This window comes from Amia ocellicauda, chromosome 20, assembly GCF_036373705.1.
Source record: "Amia ocellicauda isolate fAmiCal2 chromosome 20, fAmiCal2.hap1, whole genome shotgun sequence".
Lineage (NCBI taxonomy): Eukaryota > Metazoa > Chordata > Actinopteri > Amiiformes > Amiidae > Amia > Amia ocellicauda.
In genome coordinates, this window is record NC_089869.1 from 5,067,235 (window position 1) to 5,084,859 (window position 17,625).

General features: G+C 36.5%; 1 protein-coding gene across 3 annotated transcripts in view; it reads right to left on the reverse strand.

Moving 5' to 3' along the window:
• slka (STE20-like kinase a) overlaps nt 1-17,625 on the reverse strand; it is a 40,806-nt gene that overhangs the window by 17,327 nt on the left and 5,854 nt on the right. For all 3 annotated transcript variants that reach the window (XM_066693218.1, XM_066693219.1, XM_066693220.1), the window contains exons 2-7: nt 9,046-9,210; nt 5,810-5,858; nt 4,372-4,521; nt 3,936-4,008; nt 1,366-1,560; nt 1,101-1,182 (exon numbers count right to left, since the gene is read on the reverse strand). In XM_066693218.1, coding sequence (XP_066549315.1) covers nt 1,101-1,182; nt 1,366-1,560; nt 3,936-4,008; nt 4,372-4,521; nt 5,810-5,858; nt 9,046-9,210 — 714 coding nt within the window. The remainder of the gene's footprint in view (nt 1-1,100; nt 1,183-1,365; nt 1,561-3,935; nt 4,009-4,371; nt 4,522-5,809; nt 5,859-9,045; nt 9,211-17,625) is intronic.

The following is a 17,625-nucleotide window of genomic DNA, read 5'->3' on the forward strand; positions in this document are numbered from 1 at the left end:
GCCAGTCGCAGTTTACGTTACACTGGCTAGCATGTTTACATTCTGCATGACACAGTGACTACTTAAGGTTAGAATAGTGGTAAAATTGGAAATCCTTCTAAAGGCCTAAAAATACATAAAAACTTGTTTTACTTTCCAGAATATTTTACATTGATAAAGGAAAACTCACTAAAGCATATCAAATAAAAAGACTTTGTCATGTCAGAAAAATGTTCTGTTCCATAATTAAATGACATCCCTCCATACGTTTTACTCTCATTTACACTAGTGCATAACAGCAGAATATCCAAAAAACACTTTAGACTAGACTAATTTATGCAACGACGGCTGTAATGAAGACAAACCCGAAGGAGATACTAACCTTTTTGTGTTTCGCAATATGATCCACAAAGGCTATGGCAGGTCTTAGAAGATGAAATTTCTTGGATAACAAGATCTTCATCATGGGCAATTTTTTCGATTTTATTATCCAGCCCATAGAGAAGCCGAGCTTTTCTGCACAAAACTATGATGTCGGTCAACAAAATGCCAAACTGTCCAAGTAGCCTTTTACTCAGGCTCTGGTGCTTTAGCAAAGCGCAGAATAATTCCCGTCTGCTATCCTCTGCCGTGTCTGTCAGACTAGATGGATACTTTGTTAGGGTTATATAAACCCAAGCCCATAAGGAGCCCTTGCTTCTGACGTAGGTACATAAGCACAGACGTTCCCTGACAGAGGCATCTGTCTACTGGAAGCTGAATACAGCAGCAACTTTATAGCAGGTGGTCATGAGCAGTACTAAGAACATCTGCCTACCTACTTATGCTACCCATCTGCAACTATATGTTATACACCTTACACTAGGGGGCAGGCCATGGTTTACTCAGCGAGATGTCAAACACACTTTGTTTTCACATGCAACACAGTTTTAACAGACCAGATCACAGCAAAATAAAAATAAAATAAAAAAGACCATGCCAATAACAGTCTTAGTGGATTTTTTTTAGTACTTCATGGCAGGAAAGGGTTTTCAGTTCATTATAAACTGAGAATTGTCCTGTATGGTATGCGAGGAGGTGTACATAAACAATTACACATGAATGGAAAGTAGAAATTTCACCTGTAAGAGCTGAGCTGTGCCCCATCTGTTGTCCACATTCTTATCTAGTGATTTCCGAAGAAAATCGCTGAACTCCGGAGACCTGCAAAAAGATAACATTTTCTCTCCACCACACTGTAAAAATGTCACCTCCACTTTACTACAATGTGGAAGCAGACCACGCCCTCTATAATAATAGCTGTAGTGCATATACAAGACAAAACCATGGCTAATTTTGAGAATGGTAAAGCTATTCTTTATTCAATGACTACAACAGAAAGCTCACCATCGTGACGGCTGCATCAGTGTCGGAGGGTCTGCCTTGGCGATCTTTAGCAGGACTCTCATTGGATTCAGCTCGTGGTTTGGAGGTTCGATCTGTGCAAGCTCAATTAAAGTGACGCCTAGGGACCAGATATCGGCTTTGTAATCGTATGGCCTGTCCTTGGAGGTCTCGCACATCACCACTTCAGGAGCCATCCTACGAGGGGCAACAATAAATGCACACTGAAGCAAACAACTAAGAGTACATGACACTGCAAAATGAATCTGTAAATATGCTCTGTACTCAAGGGATTAATTTAGACCTAGGGCCAGATTAAATCAAAACTTTGACCCACCTGCTAATAGCAAACTACAAACCTGTACATCATAGGGATTACATTTATGATTAGAAGAAAGTGGCATCTTAGTAAAAATGAAGCCGCAACCGAGAGGGTGGGTCAAAGTTTTGATTTAATCCGGCCCCTGGTTTAAAAATCCTGTTGTTTTTTATTTATTTGTTTAAAATATGAATATATATCACACAACTCTGGAAAAAATTGAGACCACTTCAAATTTTTCTTAAATCAGCATCTCTACATGTATGGCAGCCATTCCATACTGATTAGATGATCACCTGAACCAAATCTTATTTAACAAGGAAAAGTATAAAAACCACTGCTTTTGTCATCACTATCCTCTTGCAATAGGACCAGCTGGATGGCAAAAACACTTTTACAGTACCTCAAAAGTAACTGGAATCAAAAGGAAAGTTTAAAACAAACTACAGAAACACAGCTTTCAAATGGCATCTTATTTGTTTATTACTGCGTTTCGCAGCCTTAGCAATAGCCTTCCGCATCTCAAATCATGTCTCATTTTTCAGGCGCAGGTGGTATATATATATATTATATATATATATATATATATAATGTATGTATGTGTGTGTGTGTGTGTGTGTATATATATATACACACACACACACACACACACACACACACACACACACACACACACACACACACACATATATATATATATAAGCCGAGAGGAACATGTCAGTATTTTCTGGGGGCTCACAATACCACAGTGACACACGGTACCTCTTTACCAGATTTGCCTTTATTTAAATCCTATACAAATTCATTCTCCAGTTTTTTTATTAGTTAAGTGGCAAAGGTTTAATGTGACTCATCTAGTGGAATCATTAGTATAGAGTATCATAATACTAAAATTGGTATCAGCATCGTGGGGCAAAATTTTGGTATCGCCAACCAGATTAAGTCCTCAATGGTTAAACGTTTTAACGTTATAATTTGAATAGTTTAAACTATTTTTTTTTTTTTAAACGATATTTACATCCCTAACCGGCAGAGGGCGAAAACAACTCTCCACTGACCGGGATGACCGCCAACTCATTTGAATGTCACTCAACAACTGTAGGATGACATCATGCGACCTACAAAAAGAATGGCAAACGGCATCAGGGGTGAAGTGCACGGCGAGGATGGTTCAAAACAGGCTCCTAGGGGCAGGGCTGAAGTCGTGCAAAGCTAGAACAAAGTTCTCATCAATGAGAAGCAAAGTAGAGCCAGCCTGAGGTTTGCAAAAGACCATAAGGATTAGACTGTACAGGACTGGAGTAAGGTCATCTTCTCTGATGAGTCCAATTATCAGCTTTGTCCAACACCTGGTCGCCTAATGGTTAGACGGAGACCTGGAGAGGCCTACAAGACACAGTGTCTCGCAACCACTGTGAAATTTGGTGGAGGATCGGTGATCTGGGGGTGCTTCAGCAAGGCTGGAATCGGGCAGATTTGTCTTTGTGAAGGACACATGAATCAAGCCACGTACAAGGTTGTTCCTTCTGCTCTGATAATGTTCCCCAACTCTGAGGATTGGTTTTTCCAGTAGGACAATGCTCCATGCCACACAGCCAGGTCAATCAAGGTGTGGATGGAGGACCACCAGATCAAGACCCTGTCATGGCCAACCCAATCTCTAGACCTGAACCCCATTGAAAACCTCTGGAATGTGATCAAGAGCAAAATGGATGGTCACAAGCCATCAAACAAAGCCGAGCTGCTTGAATTGTTGCGCTAGGAGTGGCATAAAGTCACCTAATGTCAATGTGAAAGACTGGTGGAGAGCATGCCAAGACACATGAAAGTTAAGATTGAAAAATCAGGGTTATTCCACCAAATATTGATTTCTGAACTCTTCCGAAGTTAAAACATTAGTATTGTGTTTAAAAATGAATATTAACTTATTTTCTTTGCATTATTTGAGGTCTGACAACACTGACAACTGGTCAAAATAACAAAACAAGATGCATTTTCTGCAAATAAATGCTCTAAATGACAATATTTTTATTTGGAATTTGGTAGAAATATTGTCAGTAGTTTATAGAATAAAACAAAAATGTTCATTTTACCCAAACACATACCTATAAATAGTAAAACCAGAGAAACTGATAATTTTGCTGTGGTCTAAATTTTTTCCAGAGCTGTGTGTATATATAAATATATAAATATAATATATATATATATATATATATATATATATATCATAACAAATACAAGAACTCTAGCTTACCAGTATGGTGTTCCAATAAAAGAATCTCTTCTCTGTAGTGTTTTTGTATTCTTAGCAGACACACCAAAGTCAGCTGAAAAGCACAATTAATCTTGTTTTAGAGCCAAGTTCAGTTAAAGGGTGGAGAACAAACACCGCAAGCTTTTAGAGGAAAGAACTTTGTGGAAAGTCTAGAGTACAGCCACAATTATTTCAATTGTTTCTAGTGTCATTAAACATCTGTACAGATCCAGAAAGAATGACCTCACACACAAAAAGCCATTATACATATGGGTACAGCAGAACACAATTCCAAGCAGCTAGAAGGGAAAAGCTTTGCTCTTTTTCCATAATGATTTGCCATTTTGTTGTGGTTAAAACAAAACAGTCCACATATAGCAAAATCAGTGTTGCATCTTTATCTGAGTGACATGAAAAAGAAGCCTATTGCTCTCACCAAGTTTAATATCCCCATCTAATGTGAGGAGAATATTCCCAGCTTTCAGATCTCTGTGAATAACCTTGATTTCATGGAGGTAAGTCAATGCCTCCAAAGTCTGTTTACACACCACCCGAATCTGGGGTTCTGTCAAAGGCCTCTCAAGCTCTGTAACAGGAAAGAAACAAGTATTTATTTCGGGAACTGATTTAAAAGTCTTCAAAAGTTTATCAAAACAATAAGCATTTAAACAGAGTTGGATAATAACAGTGCAATATACATTCCAGTAGTACCATATGCTTAGCAAGCAATCCTTGTAAGGACAAGGTTTCCACTTCTACATTCTTACAGAAGAAAAATAAACCCAATATCTAGAAAACACAGACAATTGGCGAAGCCAGTATCTTAGTGTACTGTCAGTCGACAAACATCAAGGTCAGTTTCAAGTTGCTATTAAACCGAGTGGTAAACATCAGCAAACATTTCTGTAAAATACTGCCGTAGGATGTTTCCAGAGAGCTCCAAATAATATATTGAAAATGCTGATATATTAAAAGAGAAAAACCACCACAGAAATGCATGGTTTAGTCCTGTGGTTATTGTAATGGTGTGCTCTGAGAATACTAATTGCAAACATCAGGGTTTCTCCATTCATAGGGAATGGTTGTGAGCACTAGACACATATTTGAAGCAAGACTATCTTAAACAGTATGGAGTATTTTATATGTAACTCACAGTGAAGATATTAAATGTATAATGCTCATGAGGAATGCTCCTGTAACATAATATGCTCTATAGAAATATATATAATGCCGTACAAGGAAAATTATTTTGATAGCAGTGATTCATAATGTTGGCTTATCCTTTTGATGTGGGGGGGGGGGGATTGAAAATATCCCATCTGTGATTCAAAGCTCTTGGATTACTCAGGTTCTTACTCAACCCACACTCCAAACAATTTTAAACAAGTTTTTATTTGGCACTCAAATATGTTATGTAGAAATTAACAGTTGCTCAATTTAGAGATGATTCCAGCTGATTTTCCAGACATACTGCATGCTTCATCTTTTTTCTTTTTCTCCTAATTTTCATTTCCAAACTTAAATGATCTATTACTAGATTTTCAGCTTAGAAATTGTGCAATTAGGTGATCTAAAGAGAGACATTAGAAAAAAAAAACTTGATTGTTAGGTTGTAAAATTATAATCTAAAGTGTTCCAGCTCACTGATTTAAATCTCATAAATTAAACAAATCCAAAAAAGTATCACCATCAGTATCTATTCAAATTGCAAACTGCATTTGTAAAGCCATCCTGAAACAGAATGAAGCTACTCTGTATAGCCTATATCACATGCTATAAACCATCAATACAGGAAAATATAGTGGTACACAAAAATACAGGTCATCTGACCTGTAATCTCAACCCTCTTGCTTTTTGTTCATCCACAACCTTACCTAACATTACTGCATCTACAGCTCCACCAGCGCAGAACTCTATCAAAATCTGCAAAGAAAAAAAGAAAGTCTGTATTACAGTGCTGTTTCACTTAAAACAAACAGAGTCAGAGTCCCTTGTCCATATAAAAACGGTTAGACCTGCTATGAACATTACAAATGCAGTAATAGATCTAAACATCTCTTTCCATAGTTGTGCAAAACCACACATTTGTGTATCATATGATATGCTTGGCAAACAAAACATCACTGTCACCAATACAGAGGAAATGTACTATAAAAACAAGTCAGTCAGCCCAGATATGCACATTTCTTACTGGAGTAGTACAAAACAACCCTGTCTTCAGACTGGGCTTCCTTACAGGCATTCATAAATATTAAAGAATGAGCTAACAAGCTAGCTAGCTATCTAAGGAACATGTTGGGTATTAAAAGATTTTACATCTCTCAATATGGCTAGTGATGTAATAGGGTTTATAAGAGGTCTCCTGCAGTTTAGCAAAGCATACTGTGCAACAAATTAGGATTCCAAATAGGATTATAGTTTCCATGCATACCAAGTGGTTCACATCTTAGGCTGGGTATCTATAAATTCACAAGTCAGCCATTCGCAATTCAGTCAGTCAAATACCTACCAAACCCACTGCAGTAAACAAAAACAAAATTATTGAATATCTGTGGATTGATATCCTTTAAGTCTCACATAAATAAATGGATAGAACTTTCATGTACCCAAAAGAGAATATGAAATTAAATAGATTCCTTTATATTAAAGTTATCACTGATGCATGTTTTTTTTGGTTCAAAAGTCAAACTGACTGACGTTTACCTCACTCTGGTATCTTGCCAATGCATTTATAGTTTCTGAACACATGTACTATGACAGTATGACTCAAAAAGCTGTACAGAGACAGGAGAAACACAATTCCATTAGAGGTCACCAAAAACATCCACTTAAGTAATACTCAAATAATAACATTGAAAACAACAATATAAAAATATTGTGGACTGACATCGAAGACTGGAGAATGTATACATGTATAATGTATTTTAATTCTACCCTTTTGATTAAGATCACTAACTTTCAAGCAACATCAAATTACGTTACTTTTAATTAACAAATTATAAAACAATAAACTGCAGAATTTAAGAGGTTCTTGGCTAGGAGAATGTAATGTACTAGGGACAAATGACAGATGGATCTATTCAAGCTAGTCCTTCCAGTGTTATTTTAAATGGGGGTGAGCTACCAAAACAAAGGCTTACTTCAAATACAATAACTCCCACAGCCAAGTCACAGCAGCGAGCCGAGAAAAGAAAGGGCTGTGGTTCTCACCCACGTTGTGGATATAACCTCTTAAAACCCATTCATGTGGCATTTGCAAGCCAGCTATTGCTCAGTGAAGTCTAATTCACATGAGCCGATTTTTTCTCAGTTTTCTGGCATACACTTTTCACTGTCCCTTTCCCTTTCCTTGTTTTGGCATGACGTAAGTGTCTGTAGGCTACTGCAGTACAGATTGTAGAATTCAGGTTATAACATTACTAGTATATGGACCTGTTACAGTACCAACGTAACCCTAAGGGAAATTAAGTACCCTTTTTTGGACCTTTTTCTACCTAGTTAGCTCAAATCTGACAAAACAAGAATGTGGAAGGAAATGTTATTTTCTCCACCAGTTTAAGAAACTTAGGTGTAAGAAAAAATGTTGTTACTATATTTAACTTTTACGAGTGACAGTAAAGTTTGCATTGTTCCAGTAGACTACACTAATGTACACTTGCATGTAACACTGCAATTCCTTCAAGGATTAGCAATTGAGCAATCGAGCTTAAGCAGACAAAACTTAGTGTAGACAGATTGTCTCTGCTTCTGGAGGACTATGCGACTATCAAATCGTGCCCATGAAAATAGAATTCAGAAGAAAAAGAACCAACAAATATTCTATCAATTTATACATAAAAACAAACATACAAATGGGGGTCTCCAAGTAACCGCAGTACCATGATATTCAGAGGCACACTGACAAAGTTTTCTTTACTTTTGCTGCCAAAGGTATCAGGCCACATACAAATCTATGTACACTCTGGCACAGCAATACCATAAAGCACCGGGTCACCTGAGCATTACGTTTAAGGAAAGTGAAAGGATATGCATCTCTTAACCACATTACTCTCATCACTTTCTTTGATGAAAAGTGATAACATATTCAAATTACTAAGTGGTAGAGCTGGGATGAAATGTTGGATCTGCTGCTAATTTATTAATGAGCACTTTCCAAAACCATTTATAACCTACTCTTGACCTCCCATGACTACATCCTACAGAGGACATCTGAAACCATTTGGTCATAATAGCATTTGATTTTGCTTAGAAGAGATGTAATTTAACTGTCCACATTCGTGCAGAAGACTACCACAAAGTTAATGTAATCTAAAACTACAGGAACTCAGTGTTTGCAAACATCTAAAATGTAATTTCAACCACTTTTGAAGCATGCTTTATTAATATATCTTTGCAATCCTATTGTGGTACACATTTTAAAAATGCATTTTTCTTTATCAGAAGGTAAGCACAGAGAAAACTACACTGGTAGTTTGGTATGCCTTATTTCTGAACCTGAGCTTAATACATTTTACAGTGTGGAAAATATAGGCTAGTTCCTTATAAAAGACCTGCATAATTTATACAAAGTCATTCAACATTAAGATAGACTGATGATACTAAAAAGTGATTATATAAAATGTCACTAAAGTTTATTTTTGTTGTTTAACTATTAGCCAATTCACTTTAAATTGTTTCCATTCCTCTTGTCTTAACAATGTAACTTCCCAAAACCTTGGCCAAAGATTACAAAACACATTAAAAGAATAGCCTATTCAATGAGCAACAGCATCTTTTTGAAGTTACAGCAGCTAACAGGGCTATAGTGATGTTTGTATCAACACTGATCTGATTTTTCAACTTTCAACCTAGAATGCTTTTAACAGGTACATTGTTACCAGGAAAACATAGTAAATATGCAGTTTCAAACCCACGGTGGGCAAATCAGAGATTAAGCACAGTCTAGCCCAGATTTTCACAAGAGGAACAAGAAATTACTCAAGTAATTTGTGTGCATCATGGGTACAATGATGTTGCTTTAACAACTTAAAACTTAATATGAAAGGACAATTATTACGGAGACCATTTTCAAAAAACTAAATCAAACAAATCCCAAAGACAAAATACTTACCCATAGTTTATTTTCAAAGTAGAATGCATCCAACAGTTTGACGATGTACTGATGATCACACGATGCCAGAATATCGATCTCTACCATGTAGTCTTCAAGTTCTTCCTCTGACTTTGTGTCAATCACTTTTGCAGCTGCCAGGATTCCAGTCTGCTTATTCTGTGCCTATATTATAAGAAAAAGTATTATTTCAGTATTTACTCATAGTATTTCAATAAACTGACACTGGACTACTTCATTAAATTATGAAAAGAATATTGAATAAAAAACAATATTACAAGCAGTCCAGGAAAATGTATCCTATGCTATCTGGCCATTTAAGGGTTAAGTGACAGTAGATCCTACTTTGAGGTAATATGTCGGGAAGTATTTTCATAAAGGTCAATGCTGGGCTTTTTCAAATAATTTACATACAGATTTTAATATAGTCATACGAATTCAGACAAGCATTTTAAAAGAAGAAAGAACCGTGTCTCCACATGACTACAACTAAAGCAGTGCCAGACTATAGTCGCAATCTTTGGAAGGAAGTATAAACAATTGCTATAGGCTAACTCAGCACTATTTTTATGGCTGTAGTGTGAAAACAGAAAATCAATTTGTCCAATGAAATCTTGTTCACACTGTATACAAAATTCCACAAGTCACAATGAGAGGAAGTTATGCCCCTCTAACTCTTTCAGGTACAATTTCATATTTTATGGATCTGTCATTTTTTATCGATTACGGATATTATAGATAAGACATTCAATAAAATGCAGCACTGAACATTCTGAGGTAATAGCTAGGCCTAATACATTAACAGATTACTAGAGAATTATATACCAGCAATACTTTTTTTTTTTTTGGCAGAAAATGTTTAGAGTGTATGAGATAATCCGTTTCACAGTTACTCAACCATTTTAAGTTTCCTTTCATTAATCATAATACAAATAAAAATGTACATATTTCAGTTAAATCTAATCAGTTATTATTTCAGATAATGTTCTTGAACATATTCAATAGAGATTAACAACAAATGAGGAGATGGATCCAAAAAAGTTATATTGGGTTTATAGTTCCATTACATGTATAGGAAGCTCGAATTAATTTGATAAAATGACACTTGAAGCAACCACAAAGCATATTCTATCTAATTCACATTATGTTATGTCAGAACTGTCTGGAGGCTCTTTGAAGAGAGAAAAGATTAAAATAAAAGACAAAAACGATTTTCTGAAGTGAAGTGTGCAATCTTAGATATAACTTATTAAAACTATAAAAATAACAAAATGGAAAACTAATGTATTCTTCAATTTCCATGTCACTCTAAGCACAGCTGTTCCCCTAAGTTGCTGTCAAACTCGGCACACACTCGCATCCTTTGCATTCAGGGTAAAAAGAAAGTTTATCTCAGAGGCTTAGCACTGTATCATGTCTCCCTTAAAACCTTAGCCAAGTCAGCATTAAAGAAAGTATCTTCGAATTATACACGCCAGAGCTGCTGTGAAAATCATTTGGGGGGGAAGCAATTATGTGCAGCAAGGTATGTAATAAAATTATATAATATTGCCATAGAGAAAAGAGATCAGCTTAAATTCAGGTAAAAGCATGAAAAATTATACACAGTGTCAGTGGAAAATAACTAGGCCTACTAGTTGAAACCTAGGCAGATTGAGTGATTGAGGCATGTAAATACACACTATAGGAGAGGCAGGGTTACGTTCGTGGAAGTCTTTGTGAAAGTATGTCTCTTCATTAGGTGTATAAAAATAGAAATGTCTCAAGGGGCATTTCTGTGCCCATGTGACTAAATGTGCAGTTAGGTAGCGCCAAAGCAATATTCTGCTTTCAACCCACAACGCTGTAGAGCAGTTTGGTCAGGCCACTTTATTCAGTTTGTTTAACAGGGGAATAATGTAATATGGGTATTCATTTTCAGCTCTAAAGTTTCACCCTGTTTTAAAGTGAAATGCCATCCATACAAAAGGGATGTGTGTGCATGAATATATATTCCAAAACAGTTTTGCCAGTTAGGTGTGTAAATATGTCATCCTAAATGAGGGGAGGAAAAAAAAAAAAAAAAAAAAAAAAAGGCCTTCCTGGAAATCCTGTTGAAAAGGAACTTGCACAAGGCTTCAATGACCCATTAATCCATCCCCAACTTCCTGAAATCAACTGCAAAAACCTCTTGCTGTTATTTTCAGTCAAGTTTCTGGCACATTCTTCAGAGAGTCAGAGTGTTCGGCAGTGCGAAGGAAAAGGGAGGTTCCATGAATCATTCTATATTTATCTAACTTTATAATTTACACTAGCTTACGCCATTCCCTTTCTGTCAGCCGACGCCTCGTATCAGCTCTGGCCAGTCTGCCACAATGCACTCCTGGGCACAAAACAAAAATGCTTGGTGGTGCAGGTAGTCAGAGCTACAATGGTGCATAGCTATATACAGTGTTTGGAGGAGTGTTTTCAATTGTTGCACGCAATCAGCCCAGTTCATAAAGACACTAGTTCATAATTAATAAACAATGTTAGTCAGAACTAAACAATGGGCATTTAAAACATTTTAAAATAATAAAAATAACAATAACTCAGTGAATTTCCTGCTATACCAGTTCTAAACAGTATAGGCTACTATGCTCTTTTAATAGTGCTGAGTGAAATGGAATGTGATTATGCACACATACACCTGTGTATGCGTTACAGATATAAATATATATCAAAAGATACTGCAATGCACTTTGAAACCAACCAAAGACTTGTCAGAGATCCATCCATTTGCCTTTCAAATTTGCTCTATAAGGAGGCTAAGCTTTTTTTTTTTTTTTTTTTTTTAATCTAGGAAAACTGCCAATAGGTGTAATGTCAGGATAGTTACACAAATATGATACTTAGCAGGAAGTACAAATCCTGGTTTAAAAGCTATGACACATATTAACATGAAGCAGATCAAAACACAACACCATCTGAATCTAAATATTTCAAAACAAATAATTGATGGGGGAGTGGTGGGGGCCTTGGTAACATTTTAAAAAACAAGTTTGACTTTTTAAAAACAAAGCATACAGTACATTGTCTAATACTTATATGGGTGTGGCAAAAATAGAAGGAGCCTTAAAATATCTTAACATTTTACTATGAAAAAAAACTAGGAAGGAAAAGAAAAGGAGAAATTTATCTCTACAGAACGCAGTTCTCGCGGATAACCCTGCTGCCCAGTTCAATTGCCACAATTCTCCAAGCAATCTTTCAGTGTTGGCAGAAATTCAGATTTTGCCAGTCGTTAGTCTACCAGACTAACAGCTGCTTGAAATCAAATTCAGCCAAATCTGGCCATTGTTCTCAAGTCACACAGCTCTGGAAGTGAAGCAAACTGCTAGACAGAATTAAAAGTTGTAACACCCCCCCCCCCCCCAAAAAAAAAAACAAACTCCAGGTTTGCCAATAGAGCAGCAACATAACCTTAAGTGAAACTGGCAACACCGAGAGACTATGTTGACCAAGTTCATGGTTAACCAGCCTCATTCAAGAAGAAACAGCTCTGTTCCAATGACTTTCAACTCCAAAAGGATAAAGCAGCTGTCATACAATGAAATGGTTTAACTCTCCGAGAAGGCAATCCTCTGTGACTCACAAACCAGGGCGCAGACCTGGATTATATAAAGTCAAGGCAGAGTTGAGAACATGCTTTTCATTGACGTCTCACTCTGGGAAGGCCAAACAGGCGGCAATGCCTCCACTTAATCTCAACTTGTCAGCAGAGGTAGAATAAAATTCCTTCATTACTGCAGCTGCAGGTCCTTAGTCCACAAAGGCAATTTTGTGGGATCACGGAAGTTGCTGCAGTGTGATCTCGTGCATCCCTGAACTGACTGGTGAGACCATGAAGGTTATGTACTCTGCACTCTCTGATCACACGACAATGTTATTTCCCATATAAAACTGCTTTGTACACACTAGAAAAAGCACTGCACTAAAAATGATACTATTTAGACTAACTTTAGTTTATAACGCATGAAGAAGAACTTTGAAGGAAAAAGAAAATTAATAATTTGGGGATGGGCGGATTTATTAATTAGCTTAAATATCCAAGCTATCAATTAAAGCTTAGTGCGTGTTTTTTGTTATTTAATCTATTATAAATGTAACAGTTACAATGATACAAGTTAGCAGTATGTACTGATTTATGTAGATTGTGAACTGTGAGACCTTCTCTGTTGTTTCTTTAGTTTGTTGTGGTATGTACCTGCTCCAGTATTCTGAAAACAAAACAAAAAAACACTCAAAAGCCAATTGCCAAGTATACATGGAAAGGTAAGTAAAAACTGCAAAACAAACCTCTACAGGTGAGCAGTATGAAAGATTCAACATTATGTTTAAAATGTCTACAACCCACAAAAGTATGGAAGGAAGTTAACCTTTTCTTTATAAGGGGAGGTGTATTACAAATATTTTTACAACAGGTTTTCGTTTAAGCCTTTGAAGCAGTCTATCCTTTATTTGCTAAGGAAACAGTCCAATCTGTTTCCTGTGAAAGGACACAGGAACACACAAATAGTAGTCGACAACTTAACAATACCGTTACTAAAAAATAATAATAATGAGTTGGGCGGATTTGGAAACCCCTTTATGCTCCACCCCATGTTAAATAGACGCCGGCGTCCATGACTATAATAAGGTCGGATATCTCGGTGTAGACATTATTGATGGACAGCGTTTTGTTTGTTTGTTAGTTAGACGAGTCGTTGCGCTAAATAATGAGGGTATCTACATTGCCGTAGCTATGTCATTGTAAACATCAAGGAACACACAATCATTGCGTGAAGAGGATAATCTGCAGATTATGAATCATATTTTTCATTTAATCCTAAATTATCCATAAAAATTACACGAAATAACACTGGAGTGAGTCCATTTGTAAATCACGCAGCTGAACACGCAAAATGAATGGTATTTCACGACTCTGGACAGTGCGGAGGATATACCGGAGAAGCAGATATCATAGAGAGCTGATTCCCTGTTGGATTCATAAGTAGTAAATTACTATATTATTATTATTATTATTATTGTGCGCCATGTATTAGCATTATTATTACAAAGCTTGCGTATCAAATTGGTGAAATACATTGTGGGCATAATATTTATATTTACTAATATAATGACACAGAGAAAATAATTTCACATATAATTGCAGGGAAGAAAGGGAGCCGCAGCTGCTTCTGTGAAGAGACGGAGAACTGCGAGCCGGAGAGCCGGGCACACAAACCAGGTCCAGCCGGTTTCTGAGGCTGACCTGCGCACTGAGCGCTGCCTGGGGCGATGGCTGCACAGCAGGGGAGCAGGCGCAGATAGAGAGGCATCTCTGCCCCATTGCACTCCAGGAGTCCACATAATAAATAGACCCCATGAAGGACTACAGCCATTCAGAGTTCTTGGGCATTTCCAAAAGGATTTGTTCAGGAACTGGCAGGTGAACAATTCACTATACAGACAGCACTTCCCAGATGCGGTCAGATTTTGATGGAAGTAAAAATACTGTTTTATTGTTTTAGTATTTTACATTACAGGCAACACAGGAAGGAAGTATTGTCCCTTTTCCAAACATAAGGACAAACATTCCCCAACACCTTGCAGATGCAGGACCTGTGCAGTGCCCCTCTGGTGATGGGAGGAACTGTTATAGTAAATGGCACTCCAAATAAGCATTAGAATTACTGTCAAATGTGCCAGATGTGTCAAATATGCCTGAACTTTTATTAGAGTTATTTTTACTATATTTTATGATTTTTACTCCCTCTGTTATAATTGTTATAGCTCTTTCAATTTTTGATGTGTTTACATAGGACTTGTTTCCCCATTACCTACAAGTTCAAATTGTCAAAAAGCTTGACCACACATATTTTCATACTTTGTTTTCCTAATAAAAATGTTCTTTTACTACATGTGTTTTTGATAATCTTTATTATTGTATCAATTGTGGCCTCACATCAGTAGTTATATGCTAGGTAGCTGTATAAAATTAATCTTCCAATACTTGGTATGGTTGGTTTAGCCATTCTGGCTTGTAGGACAGAGGAATATGTTGAAATATTCCATTACTTCCACCAAACGGAAATTTGTGGAATTTTCCCTGCGAGCAAAAAGGGTTAGAACAGTTTAGTCCATTTTCTCTACCTCAAGTAACTTCATGAGGCCCATGTCTGTTTCCCATTGCCCTGCAAACCTCTAGATCTCAACACTGCATACACATAGTTCAACGGTAATTTATTTGTAGAAATACATTAATTATATAGCGTTTCTTCCCATTGCGTCTTATGGGAAACATTCACATCACCAGCAGAACTTCCTTTAATGTACATGGAAGTTTATATATATATAACTAAATTTGGCTATATGCTTTCCTCATTGGACAATATTAGGGCCATGTATTTAAATATATTTCAATGTCTCCTTTTAAATTGCATTTTAAATTGTATGCTTACAAAAAGCACCTCAGCTTTCCCCTCCCTACCCAACACCTTAAGTTGGCATGAAAAAACAATATCAATGTTTAAAATTGTGATTAATAACAAGAACACCACCATTCATCAGCAGCAGGACTGGTTTCAGTCTTGCCTAAGGGGAAGTATCGTCTGGTTATACTTCTGTAACAGATAGCTCCCATAAGAGAGGATCTCAAAGTTCAAAGGCATAATAAGTGCTAATTTACACTAACCTGCACCCAAATCTAGCTCATTCTCCGATAATCTCTGTGGCGGAAAATGATAACAGTTCTGACATTTGAAAAAGCAACTAAAATTAAATGGTTAAATTATAAACAAACTGAACTCTTATCACATTTATAGTAAAAAAAAAAAATACTTCAAGACTAATAAGAAAAGATCAAATACATTAGTTAGCAATGCCAATTAGCTTTAAAATATGGTCTATCCAGACTGAAGTCAGATACTGCTTAAAGCACAAAGTCACTGTGTTTAGAGGTTTACTAAATATTTTAAGGAACAATTATGAAGTGGAAGATTCCAGCTGTATAGGACTGCATCACAAAATGAGACACTTTATCAAGAGAAAAAATAATGACACGTCTGAATTAGAAGAGGAGTTTAAGGAATTTCTGTTAACTAAAGCAAAACATGAACTTTGACACTGAATGGAAGCCCTGACATTAGAAAAGTTTATAACGTTTCCTGGTCAGCTGACAAAACAAACATAGCCCCACCCATAAGTGGATCATGTTGCCATTCGGCAGCTCCCACCCTGCAGCAATGCTGACACATCCCCAAATACACATATCTGACACATCCTCCAGTCTGGCCCACCATGTGCTGTAAAGCACAAACGCTCAATTTTTTTTGGTGTTTTCTTCTTAGGGAAACAAACCGACAATTATAAGGCACATACAATGCCTCAAATTAAAAGCAAATAGGTTTTAAAGTCAAATGTAATTCAACATCTTTGTCTTGGCGAGAACCATTTCTCGATATTAAATGCGAATTTACAAATGTACATAGATTGAATTGAGCAGGATGCTGTTCTCCTTTTGAAAACTTTTTTACGCAAGGTAATTAAATAAACACAAAACCCATATTAGCTTACAAATGCCAAAATTGTGGATTAATGAGAATGCCAGCTTCTTCCTTCGTTGAAAGGAATGTACATTACAAGCTTATGATGTCACACGTGCAATACACACCTTTAAATACAATGGTTATTTGTCCTTTATTTTCAGTCAAACAATGTATTTGATTGAAGCGGATAATTAACATTAATTAATAATACTTGTTAAAGTGTATACTTAATTACATTACTTTATAACCAACATTAAAGCTTTAGGACCCACACGAACATATACTTGACATTTTATTTAAATGTGCCACACTATATAGGTCTCTTAACATTCCCTCAGTAAATACGCACACACATGAACTAAGATTTAAAAGAAAGAGTGTTACCCATAGTCTTGAACATTTCACAGAGATAGGTTCTCTCATATGAATTTAATTTATTTAAACAACACTTCTGGTGATAGTGGCTGTTGTTGGTTATGGACATCTAAATACCACATTGTGAAGTACACGTGTTGGTTACATTATTAATTGAGCAAATACAAACTACTGTAGAGGAAATGCCATCAGTGAGGAGACTCTGGAGGTGGTGGTGGAGGGGGTTCTCGATTGTGTAAAAATCCACCCTTTTACAGTACTTCCATAAAATCTGAGCTTCTACTACTTGACAAATTAATGACTAGTTTTTAATTTTACCTTTGTCTTTCATTACTGAATAATCTGTTCAAGTAAATCAGTGATTTGTATGCCTTGTCCTGGAGGGCCATGAAGTCTTCTGGGTTTCATTCCATCGGAGGTTTTCATTACTTAATTGAATCAATTATTGACTGGTGTATAGCTCCACAGTTTCCAGGGCTTGAGACAAAAGGGATTTTAAAACCTATAAAAGGACTGCAACCCTCCAGGAATGGAAGTTAATATAACCCTGAAGCAAATGATCAGCATTAACATCCTTTAATTGAGTAAACCAGGTGTTGATGATGCAAACAAAGACTTTAAACAACTAAAAGAACCCCAATTTTACATGTTAGGAGAG